Below are 27,493 nucleotides of genomic sequence, written 5' to 3'. Positions count from 1 at the left end.
TGCTGAGACAGGTTGTTGTTGTGAGTCAAAGAGTGAGAGACAGAAAGGTCCAGGCTGAGACAGGTTGTTGTGAGTCAGAGACAATTACAATTTTACAATTTAGGCATTTAGCAGACACTCTTAATCCAGAGCGATTTACATTAAGCAAGAACAAAAAGCATGGCAATACATCATATACATAAAAAAGTAGTTATCATGAATCGTATACGTAAGCTAAGAACGTATAACAGTGGAATATAATGAAACTATATGCATGCTATAGTGCTATGTCTTCATAAAATACTATAGTCCACATCAAATGCTATCTAAGTCTACAGAGAGTCTATCTAAGTCTCTGCAGAGAGAGACAAACCAAAGTGGAGCATACTGTACATACATACTGTACAGAGCAGCTGCCCCCCCCCCCCCCCCCCCCGTTCCTTGGTTGCAGCGGTGACACGGCATCACCTGGATGACCAGCCAGCATTAGGATCAGTGCCACCGGCTCGGCCGAGGCCATTATGGCAGACGGATGGCGCTCCTGATGGGGCCCTTTCCCAGCATGCCCCTGGGCAGCGTAGACACTCACAGGGGGCCACTGCAGCTAATGGAGAGAGCACGCTGGTGTGGCTCTGCGAGGGCCCTAGGATAAATAAGTATGGGCTGTAAACTGAGAGAGTTTCTTTCTGCCTGCCTGCTCGCATCCAGAATGTTCTCTCACAGTCACAGCTGAACGCCGAGGCCCTTTTTGCACTTTTATTGCAAAGCACGCCGACATTTGGTATGGAAACAGTCTCCCGCTATGGTTTCTGGGGTTTTTGACTGTATTTTATGTTTCTTACAGCGGCATACCTTGCATGAAGAGAATATTTCAACATGAGGAAAGGGGCCCGCACACGGAAAAAGTAGAGGAGCACTCTCATGCATATGCACTCACAGACCGAGAGACACTCATGGATCTCCATGTGCGCTCACACGCACACAAACACACACACACACACACACACACACACACACACACACACACACACACGCATGCGCGCGCATGCATGCGCATACACACACAAACACATGCGGACACATCATATGCATTCCTCTCCCGGAGTGGAACAGTTCTGCCCTCTAAACTGAGTTATTTAAAGGCTGCTCTTGACTCCATCGGAGTGATTATGTGCTCCTGAATTAAACATCACAGGCCGGCGCCGCTGGCTTCCTCTCTGAAACACATTCAAACACACTGGCCTCTTCCTCCACTCCCACCCCCCCCCGTAAAAAAAGAACTTCAACGCCTTTTCATATCTGGAAGCCAGCCAGCGGAGGATGAGCGCTGAGGAACGAACCCCTCATCACCAGCCTCTCCCACACACCTGGGTTATAGACGGGGGTCCTCCGAGGCGATTCCACAACGAGGAGAACCTCGCTAAAGCGGATGCTTTTGCCCCCAGATTGGTACCCACCAGGGGCCCGCATGGGCTTAGGTTGGCATCGCATGGCGAGGCGGGGGATAGAGTTGTTTGGTGGAAACAGAGAGCAGTGGCATTAAGCACAGGCATGCTGACTCCAGACACCCCAATTAGTGGCGTCTGTGTATTCTAAACTGGGAACGGTTAAACAAAGGCTTTGTCAACGGACGACCCGGAGAGAGAGAGAGTTCACGTGGAGGACCAAACTGCTTCACCTACCTACGCAGCCCGCCTCAGGCTGTTTGCCGCCTTTATTTGGGGAGGGTTGTTGAAGCGGGGGTTTTGTTTACCTCGGCGTGCATGTTTTGTGCTTACGTGTGTGTGTGTGTGTGTGTGCGTGCGCCTGCTGTGCACAAAGCGAGGTGAGACATCAACCAAGCCTTATTCCTCCACGTTCCCAAACACTCCCCTCTGGCGATGAAGGGCTTCCAAAACAAACGAGGAAGAAGAAAGTGTTGTGAGAAGTCGTGTGCCTCATGGTGGAGGTGAACTCGCAGCGCCGCCCAGGAGGCTGACCTTGGAGTGACCGTCGGGGGGGGGGGGGGGGGTTTGGAGACGGGAGGGAGGGGCCGCGTCTAAGAGCACAACCCCAGTGCCAGGGGCCACGAGGTGGCCTAATGACTGCCACCCTAGCTCCATCCATCACCGCGCCAATGCCAGGCCAACTGCCCTGGCACACACCAAAGTCCAGGGGCCTTAATCACCTCTCACACGCGCACGCTGCATGGCCGCACACTTTGAGCACAAAGACGGACATGCAAGCGCATACACGCAACATACCCACATGTACAAGTTAATTTACACGTACTGTACTGTACTGTTCAGTGTCTACACATATGCATCATATCAAGGAAGAGTGCATTCACTTAAACAACTTTATTGATTTTATTGACAGTAATATTGTTTACTTTATAATTGTTTAATTTTAATTTTAAATGTTTTCTGTGCATCACCCGCCATCCTTGTCCTGGCTCGTGACCTGAGCTGTAACAAAACACGCACGCACGCATGTCACGCACACTCCAAATTCACAGAGAGTGCACAGCAGCATACACAAACAGCATACAGAATGTACTGTACACAGCCACAAGAGCAGATGTGTTCAAACCCTCTCACAGCTCATTACACTCAAACCGCACTTGTGCACGCATGCGCACTTGCACGCACACACACACACACACACACACACACACACGTGCAACGTGCAGAGATGAAATCTGCCTCTAGACGCTCATATTCACTCGCTATTTATAATTTAATGTATGCAGAGGCACGAGCTAGCGCACACAAAAGGAAACAAGGCGTGTGCGCGAACACGCATGCCTCCCAAACATAGACACCTCCCCTCTGTATTTACGCCTTGATGCTGAATGTTTGTGACAAAACAATTGACTGAGCTGCTTTCATGATTCTGCATTGAAATGGATCTCCCTGTAGTCTAGCCGCCTCAATCCTCTGTTCACGCTCTCTCTCTCTCTCTCTCTCTCTCTCTCTCTCTCTTTCTCTCCCTGTCTCTCTCCGTCTCTCACTCTCTCTCTCTCTCCCTGTCTATCACTCTCTCTCTCCGTCTCTCACTCTCTCTTGTTCCTCTCCCACTTTGCAGCTTTTATCACACCCTTTCTCACGCGTTTTCCTCCTCTTCCTCAAACGAGAGGAAGAGTGGAGTAGTTTTTCCCCAGACTGAGAACTCCATCTGTTTTATCAGAGAGGAGCAACGTCTTGCCACCCATCCAGTCTGATCTTCATCATCGTTTCTCCTCTCCTCTTCTCTCTCTCTCTCTCTCTCTCTCTCTCTCTCTCTCTCTCGTTAACGTATAATGAGGTGTGGGCCTGCACGTGTGTGTGTGTGTGTGTGTGTGTGTGGGGGGGGGGGGTCACTGTGAGTGGACAGGACCAGCGGTATATGTTCCAGGGCCAGTCACAGAGAGGACGTGATGCATGCGTTCCACACTCATTAGACACACCGGAGCTATATGTAGTATGTATCTATATATAACTGTATGTGACAGTATAGCACAGGTCACCCTGTCCATCATACACAATCTCTACTATACACACACAGCTTCTATACCTCTCTCTCTCTCTCTCTCTCTCTCTCTCTCTCTCTCTGTCTTTGTCCTGTGGTTTAGAAGATGGTGGATGACTGACTCCAGGGCTAGGCAGCCAGTCAGTGAGAGTTGCGTAGGAGTAATAGCTGTGTGTGTGTGTGTGTGTGTGTGTGTGTGTGTGTGTGTGTGTGTGTGTGTGTGCACGCATGTGCATGTGCATGTGCATGCGGGCGCGCGCGTGTGTGTATTTGTGGGTGGGTGCCAAAGAAAACCTGTTGCCTGGCTACAACGGCACCCTTATCCTCGGCTAGCGATAGCAATGTCTTGTGTTGTGTACAATGTTTGTGTGTGTGCGTGCGTGCGTGCGTGCGCGTTTGGCAGAAGGAGGGGCAGGAAGGCTCCCCACCACCCACTCAGCATGCCCGCCGCCCCTGTGGCTGACTCCCCAAGACTCCGCTAGTAATTAGCTCAACATCTATCCATCTGTTGTAGGGAGGCGCGGCAAACATTAGCACAATGCAGCCACATCAAAACGCTGGCTATAGAGACACGCTACATTATAGCAGCTTTATGAGGCCTTTATAGCACTGGTTCACAAACTTTTTCATGTCAAGGACACTCATTAGCCTGCGGACCCCCGTTTGAAAATGTATGCCAGGGACCCCCATAAGAGAAGACTTTTACGGCTCTAGCAGTGATTTTCAACCATTTATTTGTCGCGGTTTGACCTGAATTAGGCTCCGGCCACCTATTTAATGGCATTTCTATATACCTTTGGCTCTGGGACCCCAATGTATATTGTAAAATCAAAGTTAATCTAAAGGAGCATTCAGTGATTTGGAAACCTCCCCGGTCTGCCCCGGTATCAAGATGTACACATGCACGCACTACAGTGGGGGGGGGGGGGACGCGACAGGCCAACAGCACACACACCAAGGCCCGCCCCCGCTCAATCATGATTGGCGGAAGGCCCCTCTCCATCCTGATTGGATGAAGGCTGGGCCATATATGTTTATTTCTCAACTTCTACATACTATAGCCTATTTGTGGGGACATCGGGCCCATGCACACACGCACACACACGCACACACACACACACACACACACACACGCACACACACACACGCACACACACACACACACGCACGCACACACACACACACACACACACACACACACACACAGTGCGGAAGTGAAGTGAGGGCTGGCAAGCAAAGCAGCCCCGCCCCCCTGGTCCCTAAACGAGAAACAACAACCCAAAGACTACATTACACAATTAATCAATAAGTTAATGAGATCTCATTTTCTACAGAAAACACTATCCAGGCAAAAAGTTTCCCCCCTCAGCCCTTTTGTTTCCCCCCCGCTCGCTGCTGGAAGAACTAAACCGCCCTGATATTACACTGTGGGGAGAGAACGAGAACGCAGCCAGCAGGAAATTAAATTAAATTACCATCCTGATAGATTTATGTGACGCTTTACATTTTCATTGTGTTGTTGTAGTTTTCTTCTGGTGGGGGGAGGAGGAGGAGGAGGAGGAGGAGTACTTTAAGTAAAAGCATCAATACTGCAATGTAGAACTACTCCATTACAAGTAAAAGTCTGGAATAAAAAAATTACTTATTTACTTAATAAAGTACACTTTAAGTACAAAAGTATTGGCACATTATAGTTAAAGTATACCAAACGTGAAAGTACTATATGCAGAATGTCTCATTTCAAGTTTTCAAATGTATAAAAGTATTTTGAAAATGGCACATCCATAAGCTCACAATGCGTCACATTAATGGCCCAAATGTATACAGGTCTAGAAATGAATAGTAACTAAAGTTTTAAAATAAGTAGTGGAGTAAAAGTACAATATTTGCCTCTGAGATGTATAGTGGAGTAGAAGTAAGTACTGGATATTGTAAATACTCTAGCAAAATGCAAATACCACAAAATTGTACTTTAGTACAGTGCTTAAGTATGTACTTTAGTACAGTGCTTAAGTATGTACTTTAGTACAGTGCTTAAGTATGTACTTTAGTACAGTGCTTAAGTATGTACTTTAGTACAGTGCTTAAGTATGTACTTTAGTACAGTGCTTAAGTATGTACTTTAGTACAGTGCTTAAGTATGTACTTTAGTACAGTGCTTAAGTAGGTACTTTAGTACAGTGCTTAAGTACGTACTTTAGTACAGTGCTTAAGTACGTACTTTAGTACAGTGCTTAAGTATGTACTTTAGTACAGTGCTTAAGTATGTACTTTAGTACAGTGCTTAAGTATGTACTTTAGTACAGTGCTTAAGTACGTACTTTAGTACAGTGCTTAAGTATGTACTTTAGTACAGTGCTTAAGTATGTACTTTAGTACAGTGCTTAAGTACGTACTTTAGTACAGTGCTTAAGTACGTACTTTAGTACAGTGCTTAAGTATGTACTTTAGTACAGTGCTTAAGTACGTACTTTAGTACAGTGCTTAAGTATGTACTTTAGTACAGTGCTTAAGTATGTACTTTCCACCACTGCTGCTAAATGTGTTAGCAAAGAGAAGGAGAAGATAGAGAGAGAGAAAGAAGGGATGAAGGGAAGGAAGAGAGGGAGAGAAAGAAAGAAGGGATGAAGGGAAGGAAGAGAGGGAGAGAGAGAAAGAAGGGATGAAGGGAAGGAAGAGAGGGAGAGAAAGAAAGAAGGGATGAAGGGAAGTGTGTGGAATGGAAAGAAGACGGTTCCAGACATCACGTGGTGGATGTAAAGCTGAGAGCAGACTGATAAATCCTCTTTTATACCTATCCTTCATGTGGTGCAGTTTGCAGGGGAAAAAATGGCACTGTTGCAACTGGTGCTTGTAGATCTTAGACGATTTGTTTTTCCCTGACACCGTCGTACGATGGAGTACACATTTAGCATAACAGTAAAGCACAGTTCAAATTACTTTTTTTTCTTTTTTCTTTTTTTTTAAAGAGCTGTAATACTGCCAAATGGTCTCTCCGGTTGTGTGATCGTGTGCGTGCGTGTGTGTGCGCGTGTTTCAGTGGTGTGTGTATAATGTGTGTGTGCGTCTGCAACAGCTGGGTACGTGGGCGTCGGCAGGAGAAGCGTGTGCATAACTGTGCATATGATTGTTTTTTTAGTTTTTTTGGAATATGTTAGTTTTTCGGAATGTTAACCGTTCCATGGTGTGTGTGCGTGTGCGTGCGTGTGTGTGTGTGTGTGTGTGTGTGTGTGCGTGCGTGTGCGTGTGTGTGTGTGTGTGTGTGTGCGCGCGTGTGTTGCATGCGTGTGTTGCGTGCGTGTGTTGCGTGCGTGCGTGTGTTGCGTGTGTGTGTGTTGCGTGCGTGTGTTGCGTGCGTGTGTGTGTTGCGTGCGTGTGTTGCGTGCGTGTGTTGCGTGCGTGTGTGTGTTGCGTGCGTCTGTTGTGTGCGTGCGTGTGTGTGTTGCGTGTGTGTGTTACGTGCGTGTGTTGCGTGCGTGTGTGTGTTGCGTGTGTGTGTTACGTGCGTGTGTTGCGTGCGTGTGTGTGTTGCGCGTGTGTGTTGCGTGCGTGTGTTGCGTGCGTGTGTTGCGTGCGTGTGTGTGTTGCGTGCATGCATTGACGTTTGTGCACAGCGAATGTGGTGCCGTCTGCGCCGTCGTGCCCCCTCTCGTTCTAGTTAAGAATCGAGGGCATCTCTCAGCGATTTGCCACAGCTGGTGATGCCATCTGGGGGCATCAGCACACTCGCTCGCCCTGTCACCGTCCAAACGGGCCAGAGGCACGCCAACCTCCCCCGGTGTCCGGTCCAATGACAGGGGACATGGGGACGGCGTCGCGGACAACATATACCTCGCTGTCCCCTGGCACGGAGCCGGGGGGGGGGGGGGGGGCATCTGTTTATTTTACATTGAGCCACCGTGGTGCTGTAAGCTAAGCATCGACAACACATTCCCAACTCCATCTCTGCAGAGTTAATGCTTCATTTATGCTCCGTCTTACGATGGTGTCACCAGTGGTTGTATAAAGTAACTATAAGTACATTGATAGCATCTTTTGGATATACTTACCAGTTTAGACGCCTGAGGGCGAGAAGCGACCTCGCCCTTGCACTGGCCACATATGGAGCGTATCTTGAGTGTACAGGGTGTGATGAGGTCAGATGGAATGTCAGAACAGGTCAGCTCCATATAATATAGAGATCTAAGGGTGGCAGCGGGGGCAGTGTATTGAATGTACAGGGTATTGATGAGGGCCCAGGTAGGGCCGGGCCTTGATTTCCGGGCCTGTTGAGAACTCTAGTTTGAACTCTAGTTCTGGCCAGACGACGGTGCTAGTGTGGAGGTCGTACGTCACCATCGAAAACCAATGACACTCTGGCATTGGGTCCTTTAATCCACATCTTTATTACGTCATCATTGAGAGCTAGTTATACCAGTTATACCCTGACGTCATATGCTGGGACGGTGCATACGCATCAAAAGTGGCGCAAAGTAACCACAGTATACCTCTAATCAACTTACAAATGACATATACATATATACACAGAGGCATTTATTATTAATATCACTATAGTCCAAGATTAAGTACATTTAAACAATTGACAATTTAAAATAAATAATTAAATAATTATACTGTATACATTATAGCATATTTTATTTCAGTTTATATACCTTTTTTTCATCGGATATCGATGATTTATTTTTCTTTGAGAAACTAAAAAGCGATCCAGAATAATTCTAAATCGATAAAACTGTATATCTTTTATAGATAGAAACTTGTACCATACTTCATAATACTATTTTTTTACATGCATAAAGTAGGTACTGTAGGTAGCAAATAGCTAAACCTAATAATTCAACATTTTAAACGTTCCTTCATCCATTCCTTGTTCTGCTTGCAAGTAAGTAGGCACTCGACAGAGTGAAGTTCTAGTTATAATAAAATAAAATAAAATAAAATAAAATAAAATAAAATAAAATAAAATAAAATAAAATAAAATAAAATAAAATAAAATAAAATAAAATAAAATAAATATTATTATAAATACATTTAACCACTTCATCCCTATTGCCTATTTGATACATACACTTTGGCTCGAGAGGTTTTCGTTGTGAGCTTGCGTGTATATCTGGTACAGTATAAATAAAATAAATGAGGCTTTATGATTAAAATATGGCATAAACATAACTCCAGATGGATCATAAATGTGCTGGCAGGCTTCTTTACGGCCCTGTCGGAGGGCAGGTAACATGGATTGATAGTTAATAATGTTTGCATGGGGATCAATGGTGTCCGATCGTGTCCAATCCTCGTTGTAGCAGGAATAGGTGTGTCCTGTAAGAACCAGGTTGTACTATCGATTAATATGTGAGCTTGTATAGGCTTACACTCCTCCTATATCCCCCACCCCACCCACACACACCCCTGTGTGAGGGAGAGGGAGAGAGAGAGAGAGAGAGAGAGAGAGAGAACAGAAGCAGATTAATGGGACAGAGAGAGAGAGCACAGACCCAGCAGCACCTTGATTTATTTACCACTTAACACTGATGAAGCTTCAAACTGCAGTCACACACACACACACACACACACACACACACACACACACACACACACACACACACACACACACACACACACACACACACACATGTTGCCACCGCATTGTTCTCTATCAAGATCTTTGTTGCTTTCTCCATTATCTGTGTGTGTGTGTGTGTGTGTGTGTGTGTGTGTGTGTGTATATATATATATAAGCGTTTCCGTGCGCCCCCATCCATCTAATTACCGTTTCCCCCCACATCTTACTGTTTGTGTCTGTCGGCACGCAGGTTCCTTCTAATCAGTCCTGCTGTGTGTGTGAATGCACAGTGTTGTGTGCAGCGTTGCTGAGTACTGTATGGGAAGGCGTGCGTGCACGCCGAGCGCACAGTTACGTTACGCGGCAGTCGCATGTTCATAATAAATGGGAAGCGATAAGAGGCGGCGTGGGAAACGCTCCTCCCTTGCTGCAAACGTTGGCTGTGCTCCCTAATCAAAGCTATTCATGATTACGCCGTCGAGTTGATGTTATTCACACCAGCTCCAAACGCGGCTTGCTTTTAATCGCCACCTATTATTCATAAGCTGTCAATTTAGGGAATTTACCGGGCTAACTCGGTAACAGTTTGCAGGCGGCAAATTGTTGATTTTGACTGGGTAAATATACAGGACGAGTTAATTGAGGGCATCAACTCACCATGTGGGAGGACTTGACAAAATGCCATAAGTGTGTTACATGAATAACTTACCAGGAACATTATTGCACAAACGCGCGCGCACACACACACACACACACACACACACACATGCACACACACACACACACACACACACACACAGGGATAAACACATTCAGATTACGCACAGAGCCACACGTACTTTGACACACAAAAATATAGTTGCACAGTTGCTGCTGTGCATCCGTCAATTTGGGGGGCTACACATAAAGACCCCCACAGCTCCATGTGTCAACGACACCCACGCATCCATGTTCAATCCCCATCTAACTTGTCTAACCCCTCCCCCCCCCCTCTCTCTTCTGGTTTCCAGAACCCTGACATCGTGCTCGTCCACTACTTGAATGTTCCAGCCATAGAGGATTGTGGGAAACCATGCGGTCCAATCCTGTGCTCCATCAACACAGACAAGAAGGAATGGGCCAAGTGGACCAAGGAGGAGCTGATTGGCCAGCTAAAGCCCATGTGTGAGTATCCGACCAATCGCGTCGGAGCTTTTCATTCTTTTCGTGTTTTTTTTCTCTTTTTCTTTTCCATCCAGACCTCAATGGTTCTAATGGGAGCCTTGACTCTAAACAGTCACGGTCTGCTCTAAAAGGCTTTACTGTAACAGGCCTGTCATGTACACATGCATGGAGACTAATCACGCTGGTGGTGGATGGATGCTGTCGGAAACATTGAATGCCCCGTCCTATTAGCAGAGAGCCGCTCCAGCAAAGTGCACTCAGCACCTCGGTCAGAGGGCAGCTTCGGTCACTGAGTGATCCCATGTTGTGTTGCTGCTGCGTGCGTGGGCCCTCCTCCTCCTCCTCTTTACTACCGGAGCCCGTCTGCTGCCCATGGGACACGGTCTAGAGGTGGGCTTTTCCCACCACAGACCTCTGGACGGCACCGTGCTGACCAGCCCCAGCCTCCTCCTCACTGGGCCAGAGAGGCGTTGACCAGAGGCCTCCTCTCTGTGAGTAACCTGCCATGACCAGCTAGGCCCCAACCATGTGCCTCCTCCTCTCTCCGAGCCAAGGCCGAGCTGCATATTGATTCATGCTACTGCGTAGGTGGAGAGTCTGACTCACCAGAAATCCTTCACACCTCCTCTCTCTCTCTCTCTCTCTCTCTCTCTCTCTCTCTCTCGATCTCTCTCTTTCTCTCTCTCTCTCGATCTCTCTCTTTCTCTCTCTCTCTCTCTCTCTCGATCTCTCTCTCACTCTGTCTCCTTTGCCCCATCTCAGTGGATTGATCCATATAGTGTAACCAGCGAGAGAGAGAAAGAGAGAGAGAGAGACTGTGTGCTTTAAATTCATTTTTTTACGAGTCTCACAACCTGCCCAGAGATGGAGGTGATGTTTTGGAAAATGTCAGGGTTTGTGTGATGGTGATAATAGCCAAATGGGGACCTTGTAGGACATTGGAAATCATTGAGAGCTGCGTTTAAAGGGGCCCTTAGCGGCCAGACGATGGTCTTGGTATGTGTCTGGCATCAGAGGCCGAGCCGTGACTGACTGATGCTCGGACGGCTGATTATCGGTGATGTGGCCAGGTAAAGGCAAGCATGGCAGCAGCCTTACGACTCAGTGCGCACACAGACACACACACACACACACACAGACAGACACACACACACACACACACACACACACACACACACACACAGACACACACACTGGCCGCATACCGACAAGGCAGCTGGGCCCCCGGCCATGATCGGCGGAGCGTGGAGCGTATCGTTATACCCTTCAGTGCTCTGCTGGCTATCCGCTGGAACACATTCCTTAACATAAAGCTTTACCTCGGGACAGCTACCTACGGTCCGACCGCGGCGCTACATGGCTGCCGTGTTCATTTTACATCCACGGCCCTAATGCAAAAAAAAAAAAATAACCTGAGAAAATAACTCCAACGCCATTTGCGGTAATGCGCGAAGTCGTTAACTTTGGGAGTTGTCGGGACAACGTGGGCGGAAGGGTGAGATGCCTTCACGCTGCTGGGCTACTGAGCAGCGAGAAGGCATTCTCTCTCTTCTTCTTGTTCTTCTTCTCTTCAACTCTATTCAAGCCATCTCTCCTTTTCTCCCATGGAAACGGCAGCAGCAATGTCAACGCCACCGAGTCCTGTGGCAGAGCAACATTGCCACCCAGTGGCACCTCGGCGGAACAGCCCTCCCCCCCCTCGTGACACGTCTGTGAGAGCAGCGGGTGCAGAGAAAGTGCAAACTGTATTATCCATGCATTATCCCACCTTAAATTATACATCAGTTCATTCCCCCCCAAAGTGACCTAAATCTCACTCACTACTGTAGCTCGCGCATTCATCAATGGAGATATGCATGGGAGGAGAGGACCGTGGCGCGCGGATCTCTCTGTTTTCTTTTTCCATTTACGTAACATGTCTTCCCGAAGCCCCCTTGGAGAGGTTTGTGTTGGATGGAAGCTGGGATGAGCCTGCAGGTTTCCCTCTCTTCCTATTATACCTGTGCAGAGCTGTCGCTGCCTGACACACTTTGATGTATGATTGATATCGAGCCAAGGGGAAGTTTCTCACGTAATGATGACGGCTCCCAGCTAGTTCAGCTGCTACTTAGTTATACCCCCCCCCCCCACCCCACCCGGCCCCCTGCCCCCCTCTGAAAAGAGTGCGTCAACATCCACCGTATAATTGACCCCTTGTCCATCTCACGCTTCTCTTCTGTTATTCTGTTTTTCACTTTTTCTCGCCACATGAATGATACTCCACTGCACAAACAGTTTGACACCTCTAATGATACAATGAAAACACCATGTGGATACACTACACACGCACGGATCGGTTGCGCTCATTCATGACTGTTGTCTCCCCCTCTTCCACTGATCTGTGCTGGGTTGCGAGCCGATGTCAGTCACGCACCGGCAATAGCCGATCTATAAGCTCACAGGGCGTTGCACTGCGGCGCGTTGTGAGCATGTAGATTGACCGATTGACCAGGTATAAATCGGCTTTACGACTCCATACTTGTGCAACCCTTGCACACAGAAGCACCTCCCCCTGCGTGCACAATGGCCCCTCACCTGACCCACTGTCCTTTAACACCCTGCCGTGTTTTGAAGAGAGAAAACAGAAGAGGGCTCTGCATGTGTTAGTGTTTGGACACTGTGTTGGACACTGTGTTGCTATAATAAACACAGCATCGGTCCTCCAGACACAAAGCTGCTCTGGGAATGTTCTGCATCTGGCAGGTGGATTGTGTGTATGTGTATACTTTAGTCATCTTAGTTTGAGGGTGTTATTTTGTCAAAGCATGTCATGCTTTTGTATCCATTGTATGTTTATTTGCCCTGAATCTGTAACCTTTACTGCTGTGCTGTCTCTGGCACCCATCTAGTCTCCCTCTGTCATCCCCTACAGCCCACAGACAGACAGACAGACAGACAGACAGACAGACAGACAGACAGACAGACAGACAGACAGACAGACAGACAGACAGACAGAGCAATAGAGCATATCACATAGAGCAATCAGGATGATAATGATGATGTGACAATGGTTTGGTTGGCGGCTGACGCTGCCTCCACTGCTGCCATGAATAGGCCTAAAGAGGGGCCGTGTCCAGACCGAGCCGACCAGAGGAGACGGGACAGTTTGGACACGGCGGTGGCACATGGTAGCTGGTGGCTGTAAACTGTCAGTCTTTGCTCTCCATCACCATCTCTGAGTCAGAGGCAGGTCCGTGAGTGAGGCTCTCCCCGTGTCCTGTAATGCCCTACTTACACTTTGCCGTATGCCGGTTTCACGCGGAAAAATATAGCCGATCTACAAGCTCACATCTGTGGCACATTGTGAGCTTGTAAATCGTCTATACTTTTGGTCCACTGCAACACCGTTGCACAGCGAAGCATAATGTTGGCTTCAGTCTGCTTTTTGCCTCGGTTATGTAATTGGGCTTTGCCGAGGGCTCTGCCTCTGTCAGACCCTTTTTTAGCAAAAGCTATAGTGTCGCCTCCTCTCAACGATTTGACACTCTTTACACTGCGGACTGTCAGGTCCTGAACATCAACTGGGATTGCCCTTGTCTCAAGTGATAACCATAGTCACTTGTGTTACGATGTCTGACAATGAGTAGTATCCGGAAAGAGATTATAATAATTCTGTCAGATTTTCATGCACATTCAATCAAAAGTGCAGAATAAATAATGGGCCTTGAAATGAAAAGGGTTGAAAACCCCTGGGTTAAAGGGTTGAAAACCCCTGGGTTAAAGGGTTGAAAACCCCTGGGTTAAAGGGTTGAAAACCCCTGGGTTAAAGGGTTGAAAACCCCTGGGTTAAAGGGTTGAAAACCCCTGGGTTAAAGGGTTGAAAACCGCTGGGTTAAAGGGTTGAAAACCGCTGGGTTAAAGGGTTGAAAACCCCTGGGTTAAAGGGTTGAAAACCGCTGGGTTAAAGGTTTGAAAACCCCTGGGTTAAAGGGTTGAAAACCCCTGGGTTAAAGGGTTGAAAACCCCTGGGTTAAAGGGTTAGAGATAGTCCGATTGTCCGAATAATGAGCTTCGGAATAATGGCTGCATGCTGTGCAGCATATCGAGCCATTTCAGAAAGAAACACACACCGGAACGGAAATGTGATAATGAAAAATAATAATACACTTAATGTTGTTTCTGTCGTTGTCAGGGACTTGGGTGTGTGTGTGTGTGTGTGTGTGTGTGTGTGTGTGTGTGTGTGTGTGTGTGTGTGTGTGGGTCTCTCACTGGGCTGATGCAGTGGGCTGTCACTGGAGCAGAGCGCTGTAGGCAGCAGCTCTCCTGACATCTGCTGGTCACCAGCCTGTAATCTGCCAGAGATCTTTAAACTTTGGAGTTAAAAAAGCCTCATTCAATTATCTGAAACACACTCTACTTTTGTTCCTGCAGTGTCCTCAACAGAGCCTGCCTCTCTCTCTCTCTCTCTCTCTCTCTCTCTCTCTCTCTCTCTCTTGTCCTCGCACCTATTTAACTGAAGGAGGTATTGAAGTGTGTGGAGCCTATATTAATGTTGCCTTGATATAGTTTGATAATCTAAATATGCTCCCCTTCTGAAATATTTCCATCTTTATTGTGTGTGTGCGTGCGTATTTTGTGCAGTTGAGAGACTATGAGAAGCAGCAGCAGCAGTCACAGTGTAGTACAGTATGAAATAGTAGAAATCCTATAACAGGATTTGTCAGAACCGTTGGCTGACCAGCGAGCCGAGCGATGAGAGGTATTAGGACGTTTGCTAGCTGAGGTGTGACTATAGATCCAGGGACTGACTGGAGCTGTGCAGGAGAAAATAGTCACTTGTAGGGCATGCAGAAACCTTGTATGTCAGATTTTTTTACTTTTTTACTTTTTACTAAATGAATGCCCTATCATACAAGAGTGTTGTGCTAAAGTTGCGGAAATAGCCAATCTCCAAGTGCACAACGCACCGTGTCAAGACTCGCTTGTAGCTATCTCCGTTATTTTTATTAGCATTTTCGATAGAAAGTGAAAGTGGTTCAGTCTGTCTGTTTGTTTTAAAGGACCACTTCACCACTTTTCAACCTATCTTCATATAATAGGTCCTCACTAATGGCACGATTTTGTTCTACTCAGTCTGTGTCTCATAGGAAGGCTGTGGGCAGTTTAGAAACCGTCTTCCAGTGACATCATCATTAGGCAGATATTTTTTTAAACAAGATTTTTTTTCTTTTTCTTTTCAATTTTCATTATCGTGAGAACGATAGCTTCCATTTTCGCATTGCAACTTGTCAGGACTAGTATTCAGTAGAAAAACATTGCGCCATTTTTTCATGATTATTAGTGAGGACCTATTATATGAAGATAGGTTGAAAAGTGGTGAAGTGGTCCTTTAACAATTAAATATGTAACCAATGAGAAATAGTAACGAGTTTGGACTAGATGTAGAACGTTTTGAAAAATGCTAACAGGCAAAGTAAAGGTATAGCTCATTAAGCTCAACTGCATTGGATCCATCTTTTTCTTCTTCTTTTTCTTTCCTGAAAAGTAACTGTTTTGGACATACAAGGTTTCCTCCTGACTCTCTCTAGGTCGTCCTCAGACGAGCCCTCCATCGTCGTTTCCAGTCATCCCGGTTCTCCATACATCTGGCCAGTTCGTTAGTACTTTGCGCTCCTGCGTCGTTCTTGAGTACATCCACGTATGTTAGCGTTGGACGTCCTCGTGACCGGTGCCCGTGTGTTGGTTCCCACAGCACTAGTTTACTGGCTGGCAGCTCTTGGTGTCTTTGGCAGTGTCCTGCTAGTCTCATTCTCCTGGCTGCTATTTTCTGGGTCACCCTTGGCATTCCATCATACAGAGTTGTGTTTGTAACATGTGTGCTCTTATTGATGTTGAGTACTGCCCGCAACATTCTGGTGTAGCACCCATCGAGAGACTTCTGCAGGGTTGGCTTCAAGGTCCAGCATTCACTGCCATATAGGAGGACAGACTCTACCGTTGCGTAGAAGAAGCTGAGTTTGGTTTGACAGGGGAGGTTGGAGTTCCATACGCTGGCCATGCCGTTTAGGGCCCTCCATGCAAGGGCCTTCCTCACTTTCAGGTCTTGTTCGGTGGAGTTGACCCATGAGCCCAGGTACTTGAAGTCATTGACTTCCTTCAAAGCAGTGCCTTCTGTTGTTGTTAGAGGTGGATGCTCTGATGGGATGTTATAAGTGATAACTTGAGTTTTCTTGGCATTCAGCCGGAGGCCAACCTTGGCACATTCTGACTCCACCCTGGTCAGGAGCTCCTGCGCTTGTTCCACGTGGTCAGAGAGCAGGCTGATGTCGTCCGCGTAGTCCAAGTCTGTCAGGACTACTGTTGGGTGTCGCCTCGACCTCCTTGGTGTTATGGTGAGGCCAAGGTCCTGCTCTCTTCCATTGATGGCCTTCCTCAACGCGTAGTCCAGGACTATGACGAAGAGGAAGGGGGCTAGGGTGTCTCCTTGCAGTACTCCAGCCACGATGTTAAACTCCTCACTGTTGCCATCTGGAGTCAACACCTTGGCCCTTGTTCCTGCGTACATGGTTTCTATTGCCCGGAGTAAGTTGGGAGGGACACCGTAGGCCTTAAGGATCTTCATCATCGTTCCCCTGTGTATCGAGTCAAATGCTTTCTTGAAGTCGATAAAACACAACACGGCAGTCAGGTTGTTCCTTTTGACCTCCTCAATGATTCTCCTTAGGGCCAAGATCTGGGCCACGGTAGTTCTCCCTTCTCGAAAACCGTTTTGGTTCTCCCTCAAATGAGGGTCGATGGCATGCCTTATCCGGTTCAGGATCATACGGTTGTAGACCTTTGCGGTGATGCATGTCAGGCTGATGCCTCGGTAGTTGTCTGGCTTCGAGAGGTCCCCGGCCTTAGGCACAGGGATGATGTTGGACAGAGACCAAATGTCAGGCTGCTTGCTGTTTAGCAAGGCGAGGTTACAGAACTGTAGGATGACGTTGTCAAACCCGCAGTTCTTTACCACCTCTGGAGGTATGCCGTCCGGCCCAGCACTTTTGCCCACTCTCAGTGTGGCTTTCGCCCTGGCTAACTCACTGACCGTGAAGGGGCCATCATTGATGTCGAGGTTCTGGAGTAATGGTGGTATGTCCTCCTCCTCTCCCTCAACTGTTGTTCCCAGCAACCTTTGGAAATGGTTGAACCAGGTGTTCACCCTTTCCTCAGGGCTGAGCCCCTCCACCTGTCCCTCCTTGGTCCTCTTCCGTCCAGTCATTTCGTTGATGACCTTCCAGGCCTCACCGTACTGCCTCTCACCTTGCGCTTCCTGGACTCTATGCACCCTCTCCATGAGTTCCTCCCCTTTGATCTTATCGTAGGTTCTGAATAGAAGCTGTTTGGCTTCATTCAGTCGCCCACGTCTCTCCGCAGTTGGCTCTCGCGCAAAGCCAAGCCGTGCTTCCTCCACCCTTCCTCGTGCTGCCACGACCTCCGGGTGCCTGGACTGCAGGGTGGTTCTGGATTTATCCAGAACAGGCACACACAGCCTGGTTGCCTCCTCATTTGCGACAACGAAGCGCCTGTATTCATTGTTGGGCTCCTCACCCTCATCCAGCAGCTGAAAGCGCCTTGTGACCTCCTCTGTGTACCTGGCTTGCAGGCCAGGGTCTGTTGAGAATGCCTTCCAGTCATAGCGGATTTTAGGGCTTGGCTTGGGGACCCTGAGGCTCAGTCGCACCCTCATGGAGACCACGCGGTGGTCAGAGCCCACAGAGCTGAACGTGCTGTATGCCTCAGCATTCAGGATGGAATTCCTCCACTTTTGCCTCACTAGTATATAATCCAGTTGTCGTAGCATACCTGAGGCTCGGTCTTGGAACGTCCATCTCTTGCCTGATCTTTTCCTGAATATGGTGTTCGCTGCCAGTAGCTGGTGTTCCATGAGGAGGGAGGCAAGGTGTGCACCATTGCGGTTGGTAGAGTCATGATATGGGAAGGGCGCGTCCTCTGGTCCGAGCCTTGCGTTGAAGTCCCCCAGGATTGCCAGAAAGTTGTGCGCTGGGACATCTTGAACCGCTGTTGAAAGGTCCTCGTAGAACTTCTCCACCTCCTCAGGTGGTGCCACGTTGGTGGGCGAGTACACAACTATGACTGTTGTTACTGGGTTGCCTGAGAACTCTGCGATAAGGATCCTGTCGGTGTGATGGTAAGCCCGACGGAGAGCCTTACGCGCTCGAGAACCCAGCAGTAGCCCTACGCCCCCTGTTGCAGCCTGGGCCTCGTTTCGCCACGCGGATGAAGTGATGAGCGTGCATCTCTCCACTCTGCGGTACACGATCCGGTCTTCAGTGTGCACTCTCCTGTGTTCCTGGATCCCCAGGATCTCCACTCCCCTTTCCTCAGCACAGTGTGCTAGCTCCACCAGTCTAGCATCTTCTCTTACTGTACATGCGTTGAAGGTTCCCATAAGAAATGGTCTCCGACAACGCAAGAGTGCATTGGACGGGGTGCTGTGATCGGACAGGGCCCTCCCTCGCGGGTTTAAGGTCCTATCGTCATGATGTCCTCCGGGAGGAGGACCAACACCACCGTCCGCTGCGATGTTCCTGCAGACTCCCGCTGCTGGAAGTATAGGATTTGGGATGACTTTGTACTTCATGGTTGGCTTTACAATGCTAATTAAGGACTGTGGGGCGCAACTCCTCGCAGTCCTGGTTTTAATTCAGAGTGTCCTTCTCCTAGATGGGTTGCCTTGCCTTCCACGGCTATGAGCCCCACCTGCCCATGCTATTTGCCCATAGCTGGGACAGTGGTTGGCAGGCGCCAGGGCGTGTCCACACACCGGTGGGCCTGCACGCCTTGCCTCTGGGGCCCACTGTTGCTCCGAGATCCTCTACAGTTTGGCCTGGGACCGCAAGGTACCCAGTTACCGTGTGTGGCCACGAGGAGGCACTGCAGAAGTCTTGGCGGTGGAGAGGCTGTGTACCGGCAGGAGGAGACTTACGCAGCTCAGCTCCTCTTTTCACCCCCCGCGAGGAGGGCTAGCCGGCGGCAGTAGCTGAAAGCAGAGTAGCAAGCAGAAGCAACATGCACAACATGCACTAACTACAAGCACTACTGCAGTCCTACTGCACTACGCATCACACAGCCCTGCATGCACGCACGCACACACACAAAGTGACGAAATAAAGGTTTTGTTCCTGAGGCTCGAGGTTTCTCCGGCTGCAGGAGAGCAGAGTGGGTAGCAGATAGGTGATGTTCCTCACAAATAGCCACCGCCCTGCCACATGTCAGAGTAGAGGCACATGCTGTGTGTGTGTGTGTGTGTGTGTGTGTGTGTGTGTGTGTGTGTGTGTGTGTGTGTGTGTGTGTGTGTGTGTGTGTGTGTGTGTGTGTGTGTGTGTGTGTGTGTGTGTGTGTGTGTGTGTGTGTTGTATGTTGTGGGGTGGGGGGTGTACAGCGGACTGTCACCTTCATCAGCTCTCACACAGGGAGGCCTCAGCAGTGCGTGTGAGAGAGAGAGAGAGAGAGAGAGTGTGTGCGTGTGCGCGTGCGTGCGTGCAATGTAGTTCAGTGAAGCATGCCGTAAATGTGTCACTAATAGTGACAGAGAAGTGAGAGCTCACACCACAGTATCTACCATTAAAAATAGCATTTCATTTTTTTTTTTTTTTTTTTTTTAACTTTTTTCAATCGGTCAATCAATCGATAATGATTTGAGGCATTTTGTTCCAAAAATGTGTTTTACAAAAATCCACCTGCTGGTGACGCTATAACAGGCCAATGTGAAAAGGGTGGGATTTATTCATCAGCCTAGTGTGAGTGCTAAATACATTGTACTTTGGAGCAATGCTAGCCAATTCGGATGGAATCTTGATGTGTTGGAATTTTGGACAGAATCTAAAAACAGAATCTAAAAACGTGTGTTTTTAAGTCGGCCTCCTGATGGCACTATATAAAAGGCAGATGTGAAAGGCCAAGGTCCTGACCTTTCATACAGATCGATCGTAAATTGCATGCTGCGTTCATGATTTGAGGCATTTTCTAAAACGGACCAATCCTGCAAACTTTGGAAGCCAATCAGCCAATTGAGATGGAATATGAAAAAATGCAGATCCATGTTGATCACATGACTATAGAGAGAGTGTGTAGCGATCTTTTCAGTAACAGGCCGTTCTGGTGATACACTTTCCCATTCTCCCTCTCTCTCCCTCTCTCTCTCTGTGCGTGCGTGTGCAACTGTGCGTGTGTGTGTGTGTGTGTGTGTGTGTGTGTGTGTGTGTGTGTGTGTGTGTGTGTGTGTGTGTGTGTGTGTGTGTGTGTGTGTGTGTGTGTGTGTGTGTGTGTGTGTGTGTGTGTGTGTGTGTGTGTGTGTGTGTGTCAAAGCAGCAACACGTAAAAAGCTGTGTCCTAGTTCCTAGTTCATTATGCAGAGCATGTGGTTTTAAAGCTCCAAACACAACAGCATTTCAACATAATTGCCAATGTTTTGTTCAAGTTCTAGGCCTGCAGGAACTCTCTCAAGACAGACTTGTTGGCTCACACAGTTTTTAAATGCTTCTGCCTAACAGTCTGTACATCAGAAACTGAGACAATACACAGAAAACAAATTATAGCAGACCGTCTGTATAGCATTCAAATATTTTCGAACAGTTGTCTGGCTTGAGTGTCTATAGCCTGCAGGTGGGCTGGGCAGAGGCAGCCCATCCCCCTGAAAATATGTCCTAATCGTCTGTTTATGAAACATTGTGATTTGGTATACAGTGTACTGTATCAGTCATTTAAACTAAATGGAATGTGAGCACAACTTCTGCATAATATAATGCAGTACACAAATTGAGTGCAGTGCATATGAAAACGAAAGTTTCTTTCTTATCTTGGTAATTGTGCGACTTGAATGAATCCCAGAAATGATTTCCAAGTGCTTGTTGTCAGGCTGGGGGGTCCCCAGTTCGATTATTTCGGGGGTCATAGCCTGAAAAGGTTGAGAACCACTGGCCTAATGCAAATCAGACTGGGGGTCCTTGAAATGAAAAAGGTTGAGAATTGCTGTACTACCCTATGCTATGATATAAAGCAATATCCATCATGCCACTGTGTTGACGGGAGCGTGGCGATGCGAGGTCCAGTGAGCGCGGCAGGGCATTGCTGGCAGGGTAGGGTGGGGCAGATGGAAGGAGGGAAGGCGGGCGGTGGGTGGGTGGCTGCAGTGGTGGCTTAAAAAAAAGTAAAAGTCCTATATTTGAATTTTTACTTTGTGTCCAACCGTTTAAAAAGATCTTATAAGGTCACAACGTGTTGAGCTTATAGATCTGCTATACTTTTGAATATAGTCTTTGCTTTGTAAACGGACAAAGTATAACATAGGGCTTAATTGGCTAATGTATGTTTTGTATAATTGAAAACCTGCAACGTGCTGTAAGTAAGTAAAGTTGTTACATATTAACTGAAGTAGAGCAAAGATTTACAATATTTGCCTAAAGTATATAGCCTATAGCCTACCTATAAAGTATTGAAAAATGTGCATACTCAAGTAAAGCAAAAATGTAAGAGTATACCTCACAATTGTACAATACTTGAGTACATGTACTTGGTTAGGTTGGGGTGGGGCGGGCGGGGGGCTGGCATGGCTGTGGTGGTCTGTTGGGTCAGGCTGACATCTCTCCGTGTCTCCTCTCTCCCGGCAGTTCATGGCATCAAGTGGACTTGCAGCAACGGGAACAGCAGCTCTGGCTTCTCAGTGGAGCAGCTGGTGCAACAGATTCTGGACAGCCACCAAACCAAGCCACCCCCCCGGACTCACAACTGCCTCTGCACGGGCACCCTGGGTAAGGGACTATGGCACTGGTTCTCCACGTGTGGTCCGGGGGACCACCCAAAATGGGGTCAAAACAATGGACCCTAACGGGTCTGTTAACTCTGAGAGTGCACAGGTGGAACAGTACACTATCTGTACACTCTCAGAGCTAAATTAACACTGGAGTCCCGGAGATTAAAATCACAGTATCAAATGTGGGGTCCTATAATGCATATCAAACTGCGGGTCCATTTACATGAAAAAGGGTTGAGAATCACTGAGCTAAACTAGAGAACGTGCACGTCACACCATTGAATGCTATAGCGGCCAAACCTCACAAGATGGCGCCACACCATGTTGTGTTCTGTTGCACGTTGTGTTCCGTTGTCTTGATACTGGAACCCCAATCTGCACCGTAAAATCAACAAATGGAACCAGACTCCCACAAGGAACCCTTTTTGGACCCCTGGGGGTCCCCGGATAAGACGTTGAGAAACAATGGACTATGGGGATGCGAGGGGTAAATGGGAGTGTGGGTGGTGGTGGTGGCAGTGGCAAAGACAACAAGAGAACAACTGGAAAGGTTGCAGAGAGACTGTTCATTATCAGCTGTTTTATAGGTAGGAGATTTATAGAGAACGTGGAGAGCATCAGGGGGGTATCGGCTTATTACTTGTTGCTCACTGATAATGGTCACAAAGCCGTATCTGAAATTGCACAGCTGTTCTAGAGAGTCACGCTAATCAATCACATGACCCAACAATTTCACGAGTGTGGGTGGGGTTGGGAGGGGTGGGGGGTGTAGAGGAGAAGGTCGTTTGGTTGCAAACTGAAAGACGAAGTGTTCTGTAGAATCACTGAAAGACGAAGTGTTCTGTAGAATCCCCAATTGGATTTCTTTCCTTTTGTTTTGGTTTTATTTCTGATGAGCTGAGGGGTAACGAGCCGTTGGCTGAGCGGGACCTTCCTCGAGGAGAACATTGCTCTTTCACAGACAAATGCACAAACAAAGAAAGCAGTAAAACATTCCCCGACAGTTTCACACCACCAATGTGCCGTTAAACGTATAGTTCCGGTTGTCGGTGCTGCTTTGTGTGGTTAATTATGGTTCGCTCCTATAAGTCAGCGATTCCCAACCTGTGAGCCGGGGTCCACCGGTGGGGCATAAGGATATTACAAGCAGGCTCCCAAATAATTGGCGAAACACTAAGATTGTATTTATAATAATAGCATTAATATAAAAAAAAAGATTATGTAAAACAAAATGTCTTGGTATTTTTTTCTATAAAACCTTAAAAAAATTATTAGATACTGATAAATATAGGAACCTAAAGTATAAGAGAACGTGACATCACACCATAATAGCTGAAAACCTCACAGGATGGCGCCACCTGTCCATTGAATTCCTCAAGCTATATACTACGCCACTTCCATTGATCCAAGCCGGAACACAATCGATTGATTGATCATTAATATAAACTCTGAATGTGGACACCTATCTGACCACTTAAGAGGTCAAATAGTTGGGCAACACTGTGACTGTTCTACAGTATAGGTACACGTCATTGATCATGTCTCTTATCTTTCCTCTTTTTCTTTTTTCACTCACTCTTGCCCTCCTCACCTCTCCCCCTCACATTTCTGTCTCTGTCCGTGCAGGCGCAGGGAGCAGCGTGCACCACAAGTGCAACAGCGCCAAACACCGCATCATCTCGCCCAAGGTGGACGCCCGCTCCGGCAGCTACGGCAGCGCCCACTCCGAGGTCCAGAACAATGACGTGTCGGAGGGCAAGACCGAGCACAGCGGCCACGGCGGGGGCAAGAGCTCCGGGGGAGGTGGCGGGGCGGTCGGCGCCAGGGAGAAGCGCAACGGCAAGGTCCACAAGCCGGCCCTGCTCCACCAGAACAGCATGGAGGTGTCCTCCACCAACCAGGTGGAGGTCCCCGACACCACCCAGAACTCCCCGGTGTCCATCAGCAGCGGGCTGAACAGCGACCCGGACATGGCCGATAGCCCCGCGGTGACGGGCATGGGTCACGTGGCCTCCGTCATGTCCAGCCTGTCCCAGAGCGTCTTCATGTCCGAGGTCACCGGAGACCCCGTCTACAGCATGTCGCCTACCGGAGGCCCCAACGCTCACCTGATGGGCCCGGACACCGCCGCCCAGGGCCTGGTGATGTCCGTGGGCTCCGACGGCCACAAGTTTGCCTTCCCCGGCGGAGGAGTGGGAGAGGCTGGGAGCACCGGGGCCGGAGACGGCCTATCCATGCTGTCCGAGGAGCTGGTGCTCTCCAGCAGCCTGGACTCGGGCTCCATCAAGATCCCCGAGACCAACATGAACTTTGACCCTGACTGCTTCCTGAACAACCCCAAGCAGGGCCAGACCTACGGGGGCAGCGCCATGAAGACGGAAAGCAACCCCTCGTCCTGCTCTGTCAACGGCGCCCTGCAGCGCTCGCCCTCCGTGGCGGACAACAGCTACGTGTTCAGCGCCGCTCTGGTGAAGAACATCAAGACGGAGGACACGTCCTTCGAGCAGCAGCTGGCCAAGGAGAGCGGCTACCAGGTGGGGCCGGTGGGCAACTGTGGCAGTGGAGTGTCAGTGGCCTCGGGGACGACGTCCGTCCATGGCAGCCTCACCCTGGCCCCGGCGGGCTCCCTGCTCCCCTCCGGGGGCGGTCTGAGCCCCAGCCTCACCCTGGCCCCGGCGGGCTCCCTGCTCCCCTCCGGGGGCGGTCTGAGCCCCAGCACCACCCTGGAGCAGATGGACTTCAGTGCCATCGACGCCAAGCAGGACTACACCAACAGCGGCGCCGTGGTGAGCTACGCCCAGGCCATGTCCAGCCCTCACATGTCCCACCAGAGCCGCTCGCCCAGCTTCTTCCTCCAGGACACCTCTCAGACGGGCCAGGCCCAGCAGGGGAGAGCCGGCATGGGCCAGAAGACCCACATGATGGAGCACAACAACTCCCACGACTCCGGAGCCTACATGGGCCTGCAGGTGGTGAAGACGGACTCTCCGGGCAGCAACGGCCACCTCCACCACCACCACCAGGTCCACCAGAGCCAGCACAGGTCCAACTGCAACGGAGGCTCCCCGACGGAGGGCTCCGGCGGACAGGCCGGCTCTCTGCAGCTGCTGCAGTACCAGGGAGGGTTTCCCGGGATGGGCGCCGAACACGAGGAGGTGGTCGGTCTGGAGCAGCAGGGCTCGGGTCAGGGCGGAGCCACAGAGAACGGAGCTGACGGCCTGCTCAAGCCTGGAGATCACATCCAGCAGGCTTGTGGAGGAGGCAACGCAGAGGGAGGGGGGGCAGAGCACTACCTGCAGGGATCTGACAGCAGAGCAGGAGGGCCCGGGGGAGGAGAAGGCGTGGTCCTTCGTAACGGAAACAGCAGCAACGACAGCAACGGCCGCTCGCAGCAACAGCAACAGCAACAGCAGCAGCAGCAGCAGCAGCAGCAGCAACAACAACAACAGATGCAGCCCCTCATGCAGAGCACAGGCATGGTCCAGGGTCTCTACAACGCCGTCGGAACCCACCAGGGTCTCGGCGGAGCCGGCAGTAACGGAGCGGCGGCCGGGACGGGTATGGAGATCAGCCTGGACCACTTTGACATCTCCTTCGGGAACCAGTTCTCCGACCTCATCAACGACTTCATCTCGGTGGACGGCAGCGGGACCGCGATGGCGGCAGGGGGCGCCCTGTACGCCCACCAGCTGGTGGCGGCGGCCCACGTCTCAGACGGCCAGGCCGTGGCCGGCGGCGGGGGGCCCCAGCAGCAGAACCAGGAGGACGGCGGGACCAGGGGCACCACCGGCTACAGCCCGTCGGACCTCTGCCTGCAGCCGTGCTGCAGTCCTCAGTCTCTGAGCGGAGGGGCGGGGCCTGCGGGGGGCACCGGAGAGGCGGGGTCGCTGTCCTACATGCACGTGGCGGAGGCGGTGTCTGCGGCCGTGGCCCAAGGGGCTCTGGGAATGCTGCAGGCCACCGGCAGGCTCTTCATGGTGACCGACTACTCCCCTGAGTGGTCCTACCCCGAGGTGAGTGATCCTTCAGGTGTTAGTTATACTGAGACCAATAATAACACACTCAAAGTGCGCCTATAGCACTTACAAAGTGCTTTAAATAAGAATAAATATTCAATACAACCAAATAAAATGAGCAACTAAAATAAAAAACAAGGTTTGACATGCATGAAATAATAAGTGCAGTGTGATGTATGCCCGAATATGTGTTTCTGCATGGATCTTCTCTTGCTCTGCCAGAAAGATGTATTTGGCGCTGCTCTGCGACATGGGCATAAGGGCAATGCGGGTCCTTTGTCTAAGACCAATTTCTTCCTCAGGAGACAAATAAAGCTTGAACTTGAACTTGAACTTGGATGTTCTCAAGCTCTGAATGGTCAAACATGCAGGGATGATTACTATTATTATTACATGAATGGGATGACTGGGATTGTGTGGGCCTGCCACATTAGCATATTCATAGATCCTGGCATACTAAAAGAGGGCAATGATAGAGCTACTACCACTCCGGGCAGGGAGGAAACTACTTGACATGTACATTTGAACAGAGATACATATATTTAAGGCTTTTAACCAGAGCCAACCAGGGGGACATACTGTACATGGGGAATGGGAATTTGGAGTCACGTGTCACCTCCAGCTTTACAAGCCACCACAGCAGTGAACATGACAGCACTCAGCCAGTCGCGGAAAGATTTCTCTGTCCCAGAATATTTTAGACTCAAAAGGAGCAAAAGGATCTGTTCATTAAATGAGTCCCATGCACCTGGAGGATTTTATTGAATGCAGTGAGATTTTATGCAACATGCAACTTCTATTATATATTAATAATATAAAAGTGCTAAATAAGTCAAGAAATAATGCACCTGATCTTTGCTAGATGATCAGGTGCATTATAGAGCATTGGTTCTAAAAGTTGGGTCCGGGACCACCAGGGCTCCTTGGGGGGTCCCCACTCCCCAGAAAGTAGTTAGGCCTAATCATTTGAACCACTATATCGATGTTCTCTAATATATGTGGGCTATTTTTTTTTATTACTTTGTGCCGTGCAAGCTTGTACATCTGCTATTTTTGAAAAGAAGAACTTTTGAAGAATGTTGAAGAAAACAATCTTCTCTTCTGGTGGTCCCTGGCACAAAACCTTTTCAGATGGGGGTCTGCGGCCAAACACATATAAATGTGGGGGTCCTTGACATGAAAACGTTTGAGAACCACTGATATGGAGGACATATATAGTGCACATAGCGGTATACAGAGATGGGAGGCAGGTGAGGTTTTTTGTGAGAAATTAGATTTTCAGGGTATGAAGTCATTCCACCACTAGGGGGGAAATTGCCAAGACCATACTGTAGAACAGTGTCAGTGTATGTTCTTCTCTGGTGTTCTAGCGTCCCCTTGTGGTGGCTTCAAAGATCACAGGGAGAATCCAATGAGACCTGGTAGTCCAGAATTGAACACATGCATGCACAAAATAATAACATACACTTTAAACCTGGCATCCTTATTTTG

The 27,493-nt window shown here is 49.0% G+C and overlaps 1 protein-coding gene across 1 annotated transcript in view; it reads left to right on the top strand.

Annotated features, from left to right (window-relative positions):
• The window catches only part of camta1a (calmodulin binding transcription activator 1a), a gene marked incomplete at both ends in the record, with an annotated part of 412,052 nt that overhangs the window by 334,831 nt on the left and 49,728 nt on the right, over positions 1–27,493 (top strand). The window contains 4 exons of the mRNA XM_080762953.1: positions 10,039–10,192; positions 21,844–21,984; positions 23,613–25,389; positions 25,420–25,999. Coding sequence (XP_080619079.1) covers positions 10,039–10,192; positions 21,844–21,984; positions 23,613–25,389; positions 25,420–25,999 — 2,652 coding nt within the window. The remainder of the gene's footprint in view (positions 1–10,038; positions 10,193–21,843; positions 21,985–23,612; positions 25,390–25,419; positions 26,000–27,493) is intronic.

Source organism: Protomyctophum bolini, assembly GCF_963924005.1.
Source record: "Protomyctophum bolini genome assembly, chromosome: 5".
NCBI lineage: Eukaryota > Metazoa > Chordata > Actinopteri > Myctophiformes > Myctophidae > Protomyctophum > Protomyctophum bolini.
This window is presented reverse-complemented; position numbering and strand designations above follow the sequence as displayed.